The sequence below is a fragment of the Chelonia mydas genome, chromosome 16 (genome assembly GCF_015237465.2).
Source record: "Chelonia mydas isolate rCheMyd1 chromosome 16, rCheMyd1.pri.v2, whole genome shotgun sequence".
Lineage (NCBI taxonomy): Eukaryota > Metazoa > Chordata > Testudines > Cheloniidae > Chelonia > Chelonia mydas.
Window position 1 is genome coordinate 22,367,795 of NC_057857.1, and position 19,583 is coordinate 22,387,377.

At 40.8% G+C, this 19,583-nt stretch overlaps 1 protein-coding gene across 10 annotated transcripts in view; it reads right to left on the reverse strand.

Annotated features, from left to right (window-relative positions):
• DENND1A (DENN domain containing 1A) overlaps positions 1-19,583 on the reverse strand; it is a 372,477-nt gene that overhangs the window by 351,548 nt on the left and 1,346 nt on the right. The window contains exon 1 of one of the 10 annotated variants that reach the window (XM_037879473.2): positions 4,034-4,090. The exons of the other annotated variants lie outside the window; for them this stretch is intronic. Coding sequence (XP_037735401.1) covers positions 4,034-4,050 — 17 coding nt within the window. The 5' untranslated portion in view covers positions 4,051-4,090. Of the gene's footprint in view, positions 1-4,033; positions 4,091-19,583 lie in introns of those variants that run through there. 10 annotated transcript variants of the gene reach the window in all.

A 19,583-nucleotide genomic window follows, 5' to 3' on the forward strand; every position in this document is an offset into this window, starting at 1 on the left:
TAGGACAAGAAGCAATGGGCTTAAATTGCAGCAAGGGAGGTTTCTGTTGGACATTAGGAAAAACTTTCTGTCAGGGTAGTTAAGAACTGGAATAAATTGCCTAGGGAGGTTGTGGAATCCCCATCACTGGAGATTTTTAAGAGCAGGTTAGACAAACACCTGTCTGGAATGGTCCTGCCATGAGTGTAGGGGACTGGACTAGATGACCTCTCGAGGTCCCTTCCAGTCCTATGATTCTATAAACATAGTAAATTATGGACATCAACTAAACATAATAATAAAGTGTTCTTTAATTTCTATAAACATATGTACAACAGCCCTCCACAGATGCTTTGAATCAATTTTTCAAAAATTTTACATTCTGCAAATTACTGCGGCCTAACACAGAAACCTTGACACACCCCTAATGGAGGATGAGTTGAGGTGATTAAGAACATGCAAGTGCGGAAAGCCCCCAGGCCAGATGGCTTAGCTACTTCCCTGATCTTCTATCTGACAAGATGCTTAAAAGTGTAATAAGTCACTCCCAGAGGACAACCTTCCCTCTACACTGAGAGAAGCCCTAATATCAGTTATTCCTAAACCAGGAAGAGATGCCACATAAATCAGTGTTCCCTCTAATTTTTCCCACACATGTGTGAACTGAATTTTCTTATGTGCACCAATATGGAGGTGATGTGTGACATCACCTCCATATTGATGCTCATAACAAAATTCATGTGGTGGGGATATGGCCGAGGGGTTCCGAGTTTGGGAGGGGGCTCAAGGCTGGGGCAGAGGGTTGTGGGGGTGAGGGCTCTGGGGTGTGGCCGGGGATGAGGGGTTTGGAGTGTAGGCTACCCCGGGACTATGGCGGGGAGAGAGAACTTCCCCCAGCCCTCTCTCCCAGCAGCAGCACCTAGGCTGGTGCGGGAGAGGTGCCTCTCCCCAGCGCGGAAGCTCTGGAGCTGGGGCCGCGGGATAGGCGCCTCTTCCCCAGCCGGTCCAGGCTGGATTGGGGCCGTGGGAGGGGCACCTCTCCCCTGGCCGCGGCAGGTCCTGGGCTGGGGCCAGGGCGCCGCTCCCCCGGCCGTGGCAGGTCCGGACTGGGGCCGGGGCTCCTCTCCCCACCACAGCCCTGAGCATCTGCACTTAATAGGCTGCTGCGCAGCCACGCAGCTTAGAGGGAACTTAGGCCACATTATGTTCCAATTTCACGTATTAATAGTGATGTCAATTTATTGGCAAAAGTTCCAGAGATAAGACTGGAGGTTTTAGGTTCTATCATACAGCCAAATCAAGTTGGGTTTGTCAGAGGCTGTCATGACAACTTACTGGTATTATCGCAGTGAAATAAGATGACCATAAGGCATATTAGCCTTAGATGCAGAAAAGGCTTTTGATAGGGCAGACTGAAGAAATATGTTTTATACCCTACAAAAATTTGGATTTGGACTCATAGTTAGTTCCTGGATACAACCATTATACTCTCACCCAACCTCTCATATCACAACCAACAATGTGACCTTAGATACTTTCAGTCTCTTCTGGGATACCACTCAAGGGTGCCCACTGACTCCACTACTTTTTTATTTGGTTCTTGGGCCCTTGACAATAGCTACCTGGGCTCATCCAGATATTTAAGACATACAACTTGGTTCCATGGAGTATAAATTGATGTTATATGCAGATGATGCCCTTCTGTACATATCCAAACCAAAAACCACTATTTCAGGCCTCCTATCACTAATTCAAAAATTCAGAGCAATATTTGGTTACAAAATAAATAGGGAAAAATCAGAACTACTCAAAATCTCCCAAATGCCAGATAGTGGGGCTTTTTCACAATAGAATTTCCATAGGCAAACTGATGCAATTAAGTACCAAGAAACATTAACAAACTAGTGAAGATAAATTTAGATCCTGTGCTCTTTCAAATAACTAGTGATACAAATAGGTGGCATCTTCTCTACCTGAGCCTATGGGAAAGAATAAAAACGATAAAAAATGAATATTCTGCTTAGGCTCCTCTATATTTAAGCGGCCTACCTGTATATAGCCCTCTGTCTTATTTTAGAAAATTTAATATTATTATTAGAGACTGGGGGGATGGGTCAACACCCAAAACTATTACTTAAAAAACTCCAGCTCCTTATAGGCAAGGCGGGATTTGGGTTCCCAGACCTACAAAATTATTATTATGCTTTTATCATACCACAGATGTCACTGGTTCCAACAAGCTAATACCCTTATACCCACATGGGTGGGAATCAATGCAGATATCAATGCATCCAATTCCCCCTGCAGATGCTCAGTTCCTCTTTTTGTCCTATTGAGAAAAATAAGGTGCCTACAGTGGTGGCTGCACAAAGGGTCTGGGCCATCCTAGCTAAGGCCTACCATTTTCATCCTCGACATCATGCAAAAGCACCTCCCTGGGGTAACCCAGACTTGCAAATTGAAGGGGAAAAAATATAAATCTGGACGAACTAGTTGAAGAAGGGCATAATACGGATTTCCCAATTAGTCATGGATGAGGGCTCTCTCTTTTCTAACACTAAAGCAATGAGAGTGACATGTCACCCTTACTGGAGTGGCAGCACTTACAACTTAAAGACTAACATATTTATTTGGGCACAAGCTTTCATGGGTAAAAAAACCCACTTCTTCAGATATTGTTTTTGTGGATACAGACTAACACGGCTACCCCCTGATACCTGAGTACTTACAACTAAAACACTTACTAATGTATCAGTTTGGACCAGACGCTACATGACTGCCAGAGTCTTCAGAGCTACTGGGAACCTTGGAAATGTTTCATAAACTTCCTAGGCCCATGTCCATTATGTATGCTTTCTTTATTATTCTTTCATATGGCTGGTGTAGAGCAGCAAGTACAATTTCACCTGAAATTGATCGAGCCAAATGGCTACCTCAGGAGTAGCAGCATTTATTGCAGTAATGCCTCCTTCATATTTATAAATTAGGCAGTAGGTAGTGATATGTTCGATGGTCTGTCATAGGAACCCACACTCGCACACCAGGGAGCTAAGTTCCCTCTAAGCTGCGCGGCCGGGAAGCCACTCAGCAGGCTATCAAGTGTCTTGCACTTCAGGTGTCCCCTCCCCGACTGCAGTGCTGCTCCTGCCCTCTGCCTTGGAACCCCTGGCCAGCTGCTTCCAGAAGCCTCCTGCTTGCTGTGCAGAGTGGGGAGAAGGCACTGATGTCAGGGTGTCGCCCTCCCCCAGCTCCTGTAACCATCTCCACAGAGCGGATGTGGAAGACACTACAGGGCATAGGATGGAGGTAGCTTGCTAGCAGCTGTTGCTGTCTCTGAACAAGCAGGCTTCAGATTGCTGGAGTGCCGATCTACTTTAAAAGGCAGCATACTTAAAGGGGCAGCACTTGTCTGTCTCTGTCTCTCTCTCACACACATACACAGTCTTTCATACTCACCTCCCAACCAGGGTGGATTTGATTTAAATCACTAGTCAGGAAGACTGTATTTACTCATGGATTTCTACATAAAAGTGCATTCTTGCTGGTTGTTATAACCTTAATACATATTCTTCACAACTCAGAGGTAGATGCAGGTTTCATTTTTCAAAGGTACATACTATACATTTTTCAAGTGACTTATTTTGAAAACTTTTCAGATTAATTTTACAGCTATATCAGAAAATGAATGATTGTTTGGTTATTTCATTTACCAAAGGTAATTGAAGCAGATTTTTATGAAGTCATTGGGAGGCGAATGATCTCCAGTTCAACAGGCTAATCATTAATATTTGAAGGATTTTCTTGCCATGCTATATTAGGAGGAGAACATCACCAGACAGACATTTAAATTGTTTCATTTAACTAAAACAACAATGTTATGTATTCTGGATTTTTTTCTTCAACAGCAAATATATAATATTTTAAAAAAACGAGCATATGAATTTTTGAATTTAGTTAAACATTTGAGTTGTTTAAAATCAGGTTTGTTTTTGTTAAAATTGTTTTTAATTAAAATAGTTAAATGAAATATTTAAAAAAAATTAAATCAACCTACGTCAGCCAGGTCAACATGAGAAACTTAAAATATTGTCTTCTGCAGCTAACTCAGACGTCTTCACCTTCATTTTCCTGTTTGTTCATAATATGGAAAAGAAAAACAAGCTTTTTCAGGTCCCAAACGATCTCTCAATTTGGAATGAATTAGTCCAAAGGAAGAAAATATTCTACTGCGGTTAAAAGTGAGATTATCACTTCAACAGACTCTGAATCCAATTGCTTAAGTGACCCCCACCAGTTCACTGGTTTGACTTTCTTTAAAACATCAACATACATATATTTCTTGAATGGTTCTTATTCCCAAACTGGGTCTCTTTTACGGCCTGCTGCCATTATAGGTTTTCCCTTCTAGTGAGAGAATGGTATGGTAGATCTCAAATCAATGAAGGCTACACTCAGAAAGACCTCAAGACTTCTGGAATACGCTGCTCAAACAGTTTCACTTTTGTTTCTACTGCCTGTCCCTCCATTCTCACATTTATCTCCAGACGTCTTCTGCTTGTCAGATCTATTCCACCCCCAACAATCTTCTATTCATTGAACTTTTTGAAACTTTGCACTTTTAGAGAGAGGTGTAAGGGATTGACCCTGTGTACACAAATTTGCAGAGGGACAATAGGGTTGAGGTCTGTTATTTCTCACCACTATATAGTATTTATTTATTTAAAAACATTTTTGCTGTTAACAAGCATGTTATCTCTGGAGACACAAATCCACAGTCTGAGAACTGCAAAACTAAGCATCTCTGATGGTATCTTCTAGACTGAGCACTGAGTCCCATTGGGTAGATGGAACGATTAACCTCAATAATCTATACAGAAGCCCCTGCAACCCCATAATCCATGCACTATTGGACTCATTTACAAGACTTTTCTTAAACATTACATGAATATATTGTCTCATACTACAGAATTATAATTTATAATCCCTATTCTGTGATGAGATATCTTTGGGCTATAATGTATCTTAATTAAAACTATTTTTAGATGGTTTTTTCCTCAAAAAGCATTTTATTTAAAAAAAATCCAATTTAAATTTAAAAAATCCAATTTAAATAAAAAAAATCCAATTTAAATAAAGAAATCTGATTTTTATTATTATTTTTTTTAATCATTTATTTTTATCCACCCTGCTCTCAACATATATTTGTATTATTACTGTTGTTACTTGATACTTCTTTCAAAGTGTGTTGTTTTAATTTTTTGACTGGTCTATGCATTTCATAATTTTTATTTCTCTCTTACGCTTAAATTTAATTCTTTGAGTAGTGAGTTCTAAAATGCCTAACCTGTCCTGACTGGAGTAATTATCCCTATGGTAACATTTTAAAAATATATATTATATCCAGGTTTATTGTTCTTACTGGTGGCGCACATCCACACATTACCTCAATATGGTGCACATAACAAAATTCATTCACACATGGATGGAAAAATTTAGAGGGAACACTGCCGGGGAGTCCTTGATTTTCCATTTGTGCATTGGTTGGGCCCTACCAAATTCATGGTCCATTCTGGTCAATTTCAGGGCCATGACATTTTAAAAATCATAAATTTCATGACTTCAGCTATTTAAATCTGAAATTTCATGGTGGTGTAATTGTGAGGGTTCTGACCCAAAAAGGAGTTGTGAGGGGGTTGCAAGGTTATTGGGGGGGGAGGAGAGGTTGCAGTACTGCTACACTTACTTCTGCACTCCTGCTGGTGATGGCCCTGTCTTCAGAGCTGGGCAGCTGGAGAGCAGTGACTACTGGCCGGGAGCCCAGCTCTGAAGGCAGAACCACTGCCAGCAGCAGTGCAGAAATAAGGATGGCATGGTGTGGTATTGCCATCCTTACGTCTGCACTGCTGACTGCAGAGCTGAGCCCTTAGTCAGCAGCTGACACTCTCTGGCTGCCCAGCTCTGAAAGTAGCAGCGCAGAAGTAAAGGATGGCACGGTATAGTATTGCTACTCTTCTGCGCTGCTGCTGGCGGGGCACTGCCTTCAGAACTGTGCGCCTGGCCAACAGCTGCTGCTCTCCAGCCACCCAGCTCTGAAGACAATGCAGAATTAAGGGTGTCAATACGCAACTCCCCTAGAATACCCCCTCCCCCCGCAACTCCCTTTTGGGGAAGGACCCCCAATTTGAGAAACACTGGTCTCCCCCATGAAATCTGTATAGTTCAGGGTAAAAGCACACAAAAGACCAACTTTCATAGGGGAAACCAGATTTCAGTATCTGTGATGCGTTTTTCATGGCCATGAATTTGGTAGGGTCCTATGCATTAGATATTCGCATCCACCATGGTTGGTTCGAATTCAGTTCAGAGCTGACCAAGCCAAACCTAGGAACGTTCTGTGTGGGATCTGGCACAAAGTGCTTATTTTTTAAGTCTTGTTTAGCCCAATCTGCTTTCCAAGCCTCCTTCTGATCGTAGCCCAATTGCATGAAGCTTAACGAATGTTCCCAGAAAGCCTTGCGGGACTTAGGACGTTGCTTGATTTAGTTGGAGGCACGTAACTTATGTAAATATTTTAAAGGGTTGGTGCAAGTACAGAGCCTTGTGGTAGCCCGTTGTTTATGATACAGGGTGAGCTGGTCTTATTATTAGTAGGGGAAGCAAAAGTGGATGAGAACCTAGGAGGCAGTGACCATGAGATGGTCAAGTTCAGGATCCTGACACAGGGAAGAAAGGAAAGCAGCAGAATACGGACCCTGGACTTCAGAAAAGCAGACTTTGACTCCCTCAGGGAACTGATGGGAAGGATCCCCTGGGAGAATAACATGAGGGGGAAAGGAGTCCAGGAGAGCTGGCTGTATTTGAAAGAATCCTTATTGAGGTTACAGGGACAAACCATCCCGATGTATAGAAAGAATAGTAAATATGGCAGACGACCGGCTTGGCAGACGACAGTGAAATCCTTGCTGATCTTAAACACAAAAAAGAAGCTTACAAGAAGTGGAAGATTGGACAAATGACCAGGGAAGAGTATAAAAATATTGCTCGGGCATGCAGGAGTGAAATCAGGAAGGCCAAATCACACCTGGAGTTGTAGCTAGCAAGAGATGTTAAGAGTAACAAGAAGGGTTTCTTCAGGTATGTTAGCAACAAGAAGAAAGTCAAGGAAAGTGTGGGCCCTTTACTGAATGAGGGAGGCAACCTAGTGACAGAGGATGTGGAAAAAGCTAATGTACTCAATGCTTTTTTTGCCTCTGTCTTCACGAACAAGGTCAACTCCCAGACTACTGCACTGGGCAGCACAGCATGGGGAGGAGGTGACCAGCCTTCTGTGGAGAAAGAAGTGGTTTGGGACTATTTAGAAAAGCTGGACAAACACAAGTCCATGGGGCCAGATGCGCTGCATCCGAGAGTGCTAAAGGAGTTGGCGGATGTGATTGCAGAGCCATTGGCCATTATCTTTGAAAACTCATGACAATCGGGGGAAGTCCCGGATGACTGGAAAAAGGCTAATGTAGTGCCCATCTTTAAAAAAGGGAAGAAGGAGGATCCTGGGAACTACAGGCCAGTCAGCCTCACCTCAGTCCCTGGAAAAATCATGGAGCAGGTCCTCAAGGAATCAATTCTGAAGCACTTAGAGGAGAGGAAAGTGATCAGGAACAGTCAGCATGGATTCACCAAGGGCAAGTCATGCCTGACGAATCTAATTGCCTTCTGTGACGAGACAACTGGCTCTGTGGATGAGGGGAAAGCAGTGGATGTGCTGCTCCTTGACTTTAGCAAAGCTTTTGACACCGTCTCCCACAGTATTCTTGCCAGCAAGTTAAAGAAGTATGGGCTGGATGAATGGACTATAAGATGGATAGAAAGCTGGCTAGATTGTCAGCTCAACGGGTAGTGATTAATGGCTCTATGTCTAGTTGGCAGCCGATATCAAGTGGAGTGCCCCAAGGGTCGGTCCTCGGGCCGGTTTTGTTCAATATCTTCATAAATGATCTGGAGGATGGTGTGGATTGCACCCTCAGCAAGTTTGCAGATGACACTAAACTGGGAGGAGAGGTAGATACACTGGAGGGTAGGGATAGGACACAGAGGGACCTAGACAAATTGGAGGATTGGGCCAAAAGAAATCTGATGAAGTTCAACAAGGACAAGTGCAGAGTCCTGCACTTAGGACGGAAGAATCCAATGCACCGCTACAGACTAGGGACCAAATGGCTCGGCAGCAGTTCTGCAGAAAGGGACCTAGGGGTTACAGGGGACGAGAAGCTGGATATGAGTCAACAATATGCCAAGAAGGCCAATGGCATTTTGGGATGTATAAGTAGGGGCATCGGCAGCAGATCAAGGGACGTGATCGTTCCCCTCTATTCGACACTGGTGAGGCCTCATCTGGAGTACTGTGTCCAGTTTTGGGCCCCACACGACAAGAAGGATGTGGAAAAATTGGAAAGAGTCCAGCGGAGGGCAACAAAAATGATTAGGGGACTGGAACACATGACTTATGAGGAGAGGCTGAGGGAACTGGGATTATTTAGTCTGCGGAAGAGAAGAATGAGGGGGGATTTGATAGCTGCTTTCAACTACCTGAAAGGGGGTTCCAAAGAGGATGGATCTAGACTGTTCTCAGTGGTAGCAGATGACAGAACAAGGAGTAATGGTCTTAAGTTGCAGTGGGGAAGGTTTAGGTTGGATATTAGGAAAAACTTTTTCACTAGGAGGGTGGTGAAAAACTGGAATGCGTTACCTAGGGAGGTGGTGGAATCTCCTTCCTTAGAAGTTTTTAAGGTCAGGCTTGACGAAGCCCTGGCTGGGATGATTTAGTTGGGGACTGGTCCTGCTTTGAGCAGGGGGTTGGACTAGATGACCTCCTGAGGTCCCTTCCAACCCTGATATTCTATGATTCTATTACAAAGGTACACCTGTAGGCGTTTGTTACTCAGCACGGTCCACAGCAGGTGAAGTGTTTGGTAGCAAGGTATAATTTTAGCAAGTTTCAGCATCAGGCCCTTAATCCATACAGTATCATATGCAGATGACAGGTCAACAAATACTGTGCCAGTCTTTAGGGGTTTTTTTGATAGCCAGCTTCAATGTCAGTTGTAAGTGCCAGAACTTGGTCACAACAACTACGTTTTGGCCGTTAAGTCTGCCTGTTCAACAAGGATAATTGGCTCAATAAAAGGGTGTATTCTTTTGAGGATGATACGTTCAAGAAGTTTATAGGTCATACATAGTAGAGAAATTGGCCTATAGCTTCTTGCTTCATCAGGAGGCTTTCCAGGCTTTTGAATGGCAATTACCATTGCCTCATGCCATATTTCTGGGATCCATACTGACCTTAAGGTAGCTCAGTACAATGTTGCTAGCCAGTGGAGTCCTTTGAGGCCAAGATGCTTTATTAATGAAGAGGAACTCTACTGGTCTGGAATTCTTTGTGAAAGCGTGGGAAGGGGAGTTATCACAGCCCTTAAAAGAACCCCAATGACAGCACATTATGGAATGTTAAAAATGCTTCTGTGGATCTCAAGCTATGCCTGATATACTGCAAAAGTTTCTATTTTAAATGTACTGGAAGACAGAGAGGTTGTGCAAGATGGGGGCCCTGTCCTCTGATGTTTGTTGGCACTGTAACAAAGAAAGAGGAACTCTGATGCATATGCTATGGGACTGTCCAGCAGCCTAGCAGCTGTGGAGAGAGGTGGACACGAGTGAAAACGGTGCTGAGCTTCAGCAACCAAACGTCAGATGAAAATTACATCCTGGGTTATGTACCTACTACGCTGAGTTTAATCCACCACAAAGACTTAAGTTTCTTGAGGGCGACATGATTTTACAAAAATGGAGGAGTAGGGCTTATATCCAGAATAAAACAGTGGTATTCAGACCTGTCTAAGTTACCAGCAAAAGAAAAAAATAGCTTACCAAAAGAGAGAACAATTTTATTAAATCAAAGAAATTGGTCCCCATCTCTTGATACATTTGGATAAAGATTGCTTCACTCAAATACTGCCAGACTTCCATTCCACCTGACTTCTCTTTTTCCCCTCCCTTGTCATGCTCCACAACCCTCTCCTATATTTTTGCCTATTTGTATTTGTCTTTTGATTATCATTATTGTTACCTCCACTCTAGCATGTTATATCTGTGTAATATTGTCTGATTTTGTATTGTCTGGTCTTGCAGCTTTGACAAGTTGTAAAGTTGCATGATTTTATTCAATATCCTGTGAGATGTGCAGTATTTGGTAACATATTCAAGCTGTAAAATGTTTACCTTTCTTGTATTTGTTTCTTTATAAAAATTAGTTACAAAAAATCACAAAAAAACAAACCAGGATCAAAAATGGACTGCAATTGTGCTATATTTACAGTTCTGTCGGGCACTATATTGACGATCTTATCGTGCCATTTGGCACTGACAGCATTGTTCAGAATTCAGTTTTCTTAAATGCAACATGACATTAGTCCCAGATTGATTTCCATTTTAGCAGCCACCTTCTGTTTTTATCTATATTAATAAGTTATGAGAAATTTAAAGCTGACAAGGGAGTATAAATATTTGCAAAAAAAATTGCATGACTATTGCAACTAGGGGTCTCTGTTAGAGTATGCTCCAAATTAAAAGATTGTTAGCTACAGAATAGGCTGAGGATGTAGGATGAACAACAATATGAGATTCCATTATCCATTTCACATGGTAATATGTCATTCCCCTTTGACATATACTGCTGCGGTATTATCTTACCTTGCTTATTCCTACCTTTATTTTTAGCACATTTCCTTAATTAAAGTTTATACTGTAACTGTAAAAAATATTTGACATTTTATAATATAATACCAACAAAGTTTTTGCTATTTTAAGGGCTATGTTTAAGTCTTTTGGTGAAAACATTGCTTTACACAGCTGGCAAATAAGTACTATACATTGATACTTTCAGACAAAGCAGCATTAAATTTTACTTTTTAACATTCCATGACAAGCGTCCATTTATTTCTGTGAACAGTGAAATTAAAGTAGTTTTGCCAAGTCAGAAAGTTAGTATCAAAGAGCACATTCTAACCCTCAACAAGCTAACACCTCAGCAGGAGAATGAAATCATTATTGGGACTTGCTGAACATTTTATAACTTTTTGTGGAGTTAAGGGAACAAGTGCTTCCAAGACTTCACATAGTTCACAGAGGAACTTACCAAATATAACGTAAACATGCTATATGCACATCTGGCAGACACTATTGTGCATCACTTATTGTTTAAAACTACACTCATCTGATGCCAGGTGCTCACTGAGTCCAGACTCTACCCATGCTTTTAGTAATCAGAAAGTTTGCCAGATCAAGAATACAGTAGACCTTCACTAGTTTGTATTAAGTATTGGGAGAACCAAGATTGATTACAAAACTTTATGAATTAGCAAGTAAGAACACAAATATGATTAGAAATATCAAGGACACAGCAACACAAAACTCACTCACTTGGTTCATTGACTTTGACTATTGTTCAGTTTGAAGAAGGAATTGTAGTAAATTTTAGAAAAGTAGAGTCTTGTAATACCCATATTAACATACTCTGATGTTTTCTAAGGATGGGTGTTAAGATTTGCTTAAAACAAATTTCATGCAGGGAAAGAGCTATTCTTGAGACAACTCACTCCAAGAGAAAATTAAGTTTATCTTTAAAGTAATGTATTTATGCACCTTTTAAAGGCAAAATTCTGAGCTATGCCAATTGCAAATGAAGATTTATGCAAAAAGAAACCAGATGAGATTCTTCCCACTGAAGTTAGAAATTTAGAAAGTATACAAATTCTTCTGGACTCTGGGAGTTATTTAATATCATTATTTGAATTCTATTAGTTTGCTTACTGATATAACATTTTTTCTGCTGATAAAAAAAAAAAATCATTAGGACAGGTAGCCCAAGAGGACATAGATGCCTTCCCTCCCGCCTGGCCATGTGACCTTGGGGAAAAACTACAGAGAGGAGCCAGTCAGAGAAACTCCTGTCAGAAAGAGTAGAAGCAGCCAAAGCAGGGACTGCAGCAATGGGGGGAAAAGGTACAATGGGGCCCAGCCAGGGCCACCCCTTCCTCTCACAGACCCCTGGACCCACAAATGTGCAGGGAAGAGACCACCTTTACTCTGGGGGCACTAAGACCCAGGTGGTGCCTCACCTCCCCCACCCCCGCAATGAGGCCTTGGTATAAACATGCAGAAAGAAGTCAAGCAGAGACTCCAACTGGTAGAAGCAGAAGCAAGGACCCTCTGGACATTCAGGATATGTCTACATTGCATAAGGAGACCCACAGCAGCAAGTCTCCAACCCTGCATCAACTGACTCGGGCTCACACTATGGGGCTAAAAATTCCAAATTGGGCTGAAGCCCATACTCAGAGACCCAGGGGTATCAAAGCCGGGACTCCAGCCAGAGCCAAAATGTCTACACAGCTATTTTTAGCCCTGCGGCACAAGCCCACAAACTCAAGTCAGTTGACCCAGGCTCTGAGATTCACTGCCACTGGTTTTTGGGATTTTTTTTTTTTTTTTTGGTTGGTTTTTTTCAGTGTAGATGTACCCATATAGAACTTTCTACAGTGTTTATTGGACTGTCTCTACCCTGTGCTGATTGCTTGTTTGGTCCAATTCTCTCCCTCCCTCTCCTTCAGTCTCTTGAGTCCATCTTTACTCCACACATGCCTCTTATCCCCCTTCTCCTGTGCCCCACCCTTCTTCCCTTTTCTTTCCATTTAACTTATCTCCTCCTTAAGTACAAACACACATAAACAAACCCAAAACAAAAAATGTGGAACTAACATGATGTTTGCTGCCATCACATTGTTCACTCTGTTTGTGTTATACCACTTCTCCAAACCTGCGACTGTCTTGTCCATTTAGATAATAAATTCTTCAGGGCAAGAACCATCTGCTACTTTGTGTTTGTACAGTGCCGAGCACAATGGGGGGCCCATTCTGGGTTGGCCTTAGACACTACTGTACATGATAAATAACACTGGGAAATAGTCTATTTAATCTAAAAATAGAATTTTCAAAGAAGCCTAATACAGTTAGACATCCAACTCCAATTGAAATTCAACAGGATTTGGATGCCTAATTCCCTTAGGCTCACTGGAAAGTTCACCCACAGACTTTAAAGTCAAGTGAAATATAGAAATTTAACTTTTTATCAATATATGCATTTCCTTTATACTGCCTGGTGTTTTCTCTCAAGAACAGTGGTTTTCAACCTTTTTTCATTTGCGAATGGAGGTGCGGATCCTTTTGGAAATCTTAGATATATGTAGCCTGTGGACCCCCAGGGATCCGCAGACCACAGGTTGAAAACCACTGGTCTAGAATGATATTAGGCCTCATTTGTATAGTGCTCTTCATGTTAATGGTCTCAGAGCAAATGACATATATAGGAATCTTTTCACACATCATTGAAATGCAGTCACCTCTGGAATAGAAGGCAACATGGATTTTACAGCACAAAGCAATGCTATGCAACAGTTTAGGATGGACATGACAATGAAATGTGGATAACTTTCCTCTTTTCAAAGGAGTAACAACTACAGTAATGAGAGTAAAACATTCCTTATTAGTAAAATCTGCTGAGACTTGGTAGCATTCAGGCTGCTTTACACTAAACCCCTTTCAGAGTAACTACATTCATTCCAGCACACTGTGACCTGCACCACTGTATGAAATGCTCTGCATGAAGCCTAACCAGTATTTTATCAGTACTACCACCTCCTTTTATTTATTTATAGTGTATTTCCAGATCAAGGAAACCAGACATCCAGTGTGCCTTCTTTCCTGCAGCTACACATGGGCTGAAAGCTTACAGGATTTTTGGCAACTTTCAAATCCCTTTCATGTCAGTTTGCTGCAGCTACTGATCATTTTGCAGATATTTCCTCTTTGTAATTCTTCACTCAATGCCTCATTACTGTATATTTATCTAAAATATAACTGAAGTGCATGCCCAGGTAAAAAGTTATTTTCATGCTGCATAGTCTACCCTATTTACTGGTCTATTAGTTAGAGCAGGGAACTGAGAGGTTAGGACTCCCGGGTTCTGCTCCTGGCCATATCACTTACTGGTGATGACCTTGAACAAATCACCTTGCCTCTAAATGCCTCGCTTTGCCCATGTATGAAATAGGCATAGTATAAGCTTACACTGATTCTTTCTGTAAGGAGATAATTGTAAATATAATTGGAAGGTGCTTTATAATTCTTGATGAAAGACACTTTAGAAGTAAAAAATATTGATTTGTTTTGTGTTCAGTGGAGTTTGACATTAACTTTTTTTGCTTTGCTGTTGGACACCTGCAGGACTCTAGAATCCGTGTTTGCCAATTACTGCTATCCAGCCAAAAGGGAAAAATTCCAACATTGCTTGCAACCCAGCAAGCAAACTATTTTATTTTTAAATATCTCAACAACAGAATTGTAAATTTAAAAGTAATGTAAAGCATAGAACAGCCTTGAAAAATTGTACTCATCCATTTCCTTGGTGGCATTAAATCCTTCTTGCCTCTGCCAACAGACAAATGATTACAATTTTTTGCATTTTCATTATGATCAGAGCTTGGGAAACCCACATGCCCGTCGCAAGTACGATTCTTTCCCAAAAGCTTCTGCAGAACCTAAGCCTTCAACTTTTTTTAAATTACATATCTAGCCCTTTCAGTCATGAAGGCACTCTTCCAAACATGAGCTGAGTACAAGCTGATATCAAGCTGCCATCCAAAGTCAGCAGATAAGCAAGCCACAACAGAGTGAAAAATGAGCATTTTTCATCATTGTTATTTGGAACCGTGAAGGCAAAAGTAATAATGACAAAAAACTGAGCAATTGTTGCTGATGCTAAGGAAAGCTAGGAGTTGTAGGAGAGGCACTGGAGTTACAACTGTCTCAAACAACAAATGCTGGTGGAAGGGTAGGGAAGAATCTTATCCTCATCACAGCAACTTACAGGCAACTAGTTAAGGTTAAAGTAGTAGAGACCCTCCATCCACTCTCACAGAACACAAGAGACTGAGTGGGGGAGAGAGAAAGCTCCTTCTTCCTCACAGCAGCAAGAGGAGGGTTGGGGTAGGGATGGGGGCTTCGAATTTATCACACAGCTCCTACTCAAAAGCTGATACAGAAACAAAGTCCAGGGATAAGACCCTCATGGGAATCCTTGTATCCTGAGCATGGTGAGGTTGATTTCTCCCCTGGATATTGCCCCTGGACAGTGGACATCCCCACCATATAGCATGCATATCAAAAGGTTTGGCCAACTGCTTCCTTTACAGGTTTTGCCCCACTTACATCTCTCATCATCTACTCTTCCTTTTGCACCAACCTCTCTTCCCCTCTATATAAATAGGAGTTTGAAAATGACCCAATTTATAAATGTCTTGATTACATCTTCCTCTTTCACACACACATTGTCACCACAACCACTATCAAATTGCAGTGTAATTTCCTGCTAAGTCTCTGGACCTTCATTTGAATTACATTACACTAACCACATTGAGTCCTCAGAAAATTTCTCCTGAACTAAGAAAGATTGATAAGTATTTGTCAATGCTTCAGCAGCTATTATCACTTACTGCAGCACCATCAGATGCATCTCATCTGAGCCATCCTCCCCATTCCCACTTCCATACATCCTTTTAATACAATAGATTGTTACATCTACACCTACTGCTTCACCTCCCATGACACATTTGGTTTAGGAATTGAATAACTTTCTTATTTTGTAAAAGCAGATACAAAATAACTGAAAGCTCAAGAACTTGTCTCTCTCACCAACAAAAATTGGTCCAATAAAAGATATTATCTCACCCACCTTGACTTTCTGATAAAGCATATGTTCAAATTTAATCTCCTGTCTCTTTGGCCAGATATTAAAGGCCTTGTAACATTCCCTTGGCCTTTATTACCCAGTCTTAACTGCAACAACCAAAACAACTAAGAAAAAACCTTTAGGCTAACGCTTATGGATATTAAATCCCTGGTTCTGGAAAATTTAGATCAACTTTAATTCATTTATTTTATCATGCATTACACTGAACAATTGTAATTCAAGGATATGATCAAAATTCTTAATCCAGAACTCTAACATTCCACAACTATTATAAATTCTTATAGGCAACATGTCCTTATGGCAACTTCAGTGCACCCAAGCTCATACTGGGAAGGAACATTTTAACTTTGAAAAGAAGAGAAGATTATTAGGATCTGATACTGACTCTCTCTGGAGCCTGCCACAAGTCATTTAACATCTACACTTCAGTTGCCCCTTCTGTAAAAAAAGGAATAGTACTTAGCTACCTAAACCAAGGGGTCATGAAAATAAGTTAATACTGATGACAAGAGCTATGTAAGTGCCAAATACTTTTAATAATTGGCTTCTTAGCTCCACATGGTCAGAGGTGCGCACACAAATTATTGACTGTTTACTAATAGTGTACCACTGCATTTTCATTTATTTTTAATTAGCATTCCTATCTATGATACTCACTCAGGTACCAGATTTTGACTCCAGGATCCACTAAAATCCATTATAAGCAATTTCACTAACTTCTAAAATTCTTCATAACCAAAAATAGTTCTAAAGCAAAGCATTAAGAATCTTTGACTGTTAAATGTTCTGAGTTATTTAAGGCCAGTTTTCACAAAAAGTCTAATTCCATTTAATTCCGTTTATCACACCCTCTCCCATGCTTTTACTTCTGAAGGCATTAGCTGTTGGCACTTTCATAGATAAGTTTATTTCCATTATTGTATCCTGTTGTACATAAGTTACTTTTCTAGAGGACATATTTGGACAATAGTTGATTCCAATTAATTTTCTCCAAATGTTCATTAAGTCACCCTCTTACAGCTCAATCATTTATGCTGAAAAATAACAATTACATCAGGACATCATGTTTCAAATATCATGATACAGTACTGTATTTTATCATAAATTTTTATTTGAATTAACGGATGTAAACCTCCAATTTGTATATTCATAACAGTCCATGCATTGGTTCCCACCAACATGTAAAAGGAAGCTGCTTACAAAGAAGCAACCTGCCATAGTGATTCTGCAATTTAGGATCAGGGTCAAGGTCAAAGCACTTAAAACCCCTGAACTGATTCTCTTTAAAAAGGTTCTCTTACCTGCATACTTATTTTGAGGGATATCAACAGGATATGGAACTAGTTAGACTTCAGTTTCCTCTTTTAGTCTTTCATCTCACTCAGCACTGTGATTTTCATGCACGTTGTAAGGAGAGTGGTCACTTTGGATAGGCTATTACCAGCAGGAGAGTGAGTTTGTGTGTGTGGTTTTTGGAGGGGCTGAGGGGGTGAGAGAACCTGGATTTGTGCAGGAAATGGTCCACCTTGATTATCATACACATTGTGAAGAGAGTGGTCACTTTGAATGGGCTATTACCAGCAGGAGAGTGAGTTTGTGTGTGGGGGGGGGGGGGGCGGAGGGTGAGAAAACCTGGATTTGTGCTGAAAATGGCCCAACTTGATGATCACTTTAGATAAGCTATTACCAGCAGGAGAGTGGGGTGGGAGGAGGTATTGTTTCATGGTCTCTGTGTATATAATGTCTTCTGCAGTTTCCACAGTATGCATCCGATGAAGTGAGCTGTAGCTCATGCTCAAATAAATTGGTTAGTCTCTAAGGTGCCACAAGTACTCCTTTTCTTTTTGCGAATACAGACTAACAAGCTGTTACTCTGAAACCTGTCTTTTGCTATTGTAGAACATTTTGCATCTACCCACCTACAGTGTCCCATATTACTTCCTATTGCTTCTAGCCTCTCTACCAACTTTATGTCCTGGAATTTTCAGGTCAGACAAAAAAATAACTCTAGTGCAAGTTTATTTCATTTAGTAAAGTAATTGTTTCCTAAATACCTTGTTCCTGCATGGTTTGGGAACCAATTCTGTTTCTTGCTGAATAACATTCCTGCTAGCTTACAGTCCATTGAACATTTATTGGTCTCCTTCACATTCCTCCTTGTTCTATCCACTGGTTACACAAAAATTACACACTATTCCGTGCAAACTGTCTGCTCCTGTGCTATTCAGGTACAACACATCATTACTCCAGCTATATTTAATATGCTCCTCTTTCACCCAAATCCTACGCTTTCTATAGAACTTTATATAGAAAGCCAATTATTTACCACTATAAGTCTGAACATACAAGTTTTAATGTCTAATTGGTAGTAAACTCAAAAGAACTACTTTACATCCTTTTTCACTTCACAATCAAGAACTATCCAAACCAAAGCCTAAAAATCCTCACCATTTTCCTAAAGCAATACTGCACATGTGGGCAGGAAATCCAAAACTGCCATCTGACACAATCAATTTTCTTTTTTGTTTAGTTAATTTCAGATCCTAGAAAAGAAATGAGTACATCACTGGCTGTTTCCTTGCAGGTAAAGTATCTTCAATTACATCCTCCTGACATAAAATGCTTTCAAAAGAGATGCTCACAACTCAAACCAAACAGAGATCCTGAACAGAGAAATTTTTGCATTTCAGAAAATTAAAGACACCCATAGAAAATTGTCTGCAAACATTCCCACTAATTTAATAAACAACTAATCTGTTTTCCTTTGTGAGGAAAGATCTACTGGGAAGAAGATGGGGAATGGGCAGGTAGAGAGAAGAAAAAGAAACTGAGGTAGGAGTTGGAGCTACTTTAGATTTTCAAAAAAAAAAGAAGCTGAACACTTTTGAAGGATGGTAGCAATTTGTAAGGTACTTCAATTAACTTATTTTTTCTGCAGAGAACTGGTAATAAATCTGTGGGAACGTAAACAGAAAAGAGGACTTACAAAACTGTGCAGAAACAACAATCCCTGTTGGCTGATTAACAAGGTTAGTTTCTCTAGCAATGCAAAAGGTGAACGCTACTTCAGTGAGTATGTTTAACAAAAAATCTTTGGGTGACTTATACAGCCTGCTGTGTTGCAACCAGACTTACCAAGTCTCATGCATTTGGATGGAGATTCCTTCATTCTGCATTCATTTTAAGACCATTTTTAAAGTTTCTCCTTATTTTATTTGGGCACCCTTGACAATTTTTGTAAAATACAGTAAAGAGACCTCTCAATTACCCCCAACATCAAATCAATTCATCCAGCAACAATATTAGCTAAATACAGTATTAACCTCCCCAGAAAATTTCCCCAGAGTACTATACCATCAATACCCAGCCATACCCCTCACCTACATCTCCTTATGCGTGAGGGAGAAGTGGGCCTTGCAGGACACCTTGAATACTGACAAACTTGAGTTGTTGCTTTCCACTTGGTCTGGGAGTCCCAAAGGCCATGGGGTCATAACAGAATGTGCTGTTATCCACCCTTCTCTCGTATCAGTGGGGTCACAGTTCAGACACCTGTGCTTACTGCAAATCCAACAAGTAGGTGCTAACCCATTATAAATCAAAAACAAAATCTTAAAATCAACCCAGAAATCAATGGGCAGTCAGAGAGGCTTGTAGAGCACAGGTTCAATATGCATGCAGAAGGAAACCTCACTTAAGCAAGTCACCAAACTCTGTACCAGCTGAAGTTTCTGAATATATTTAA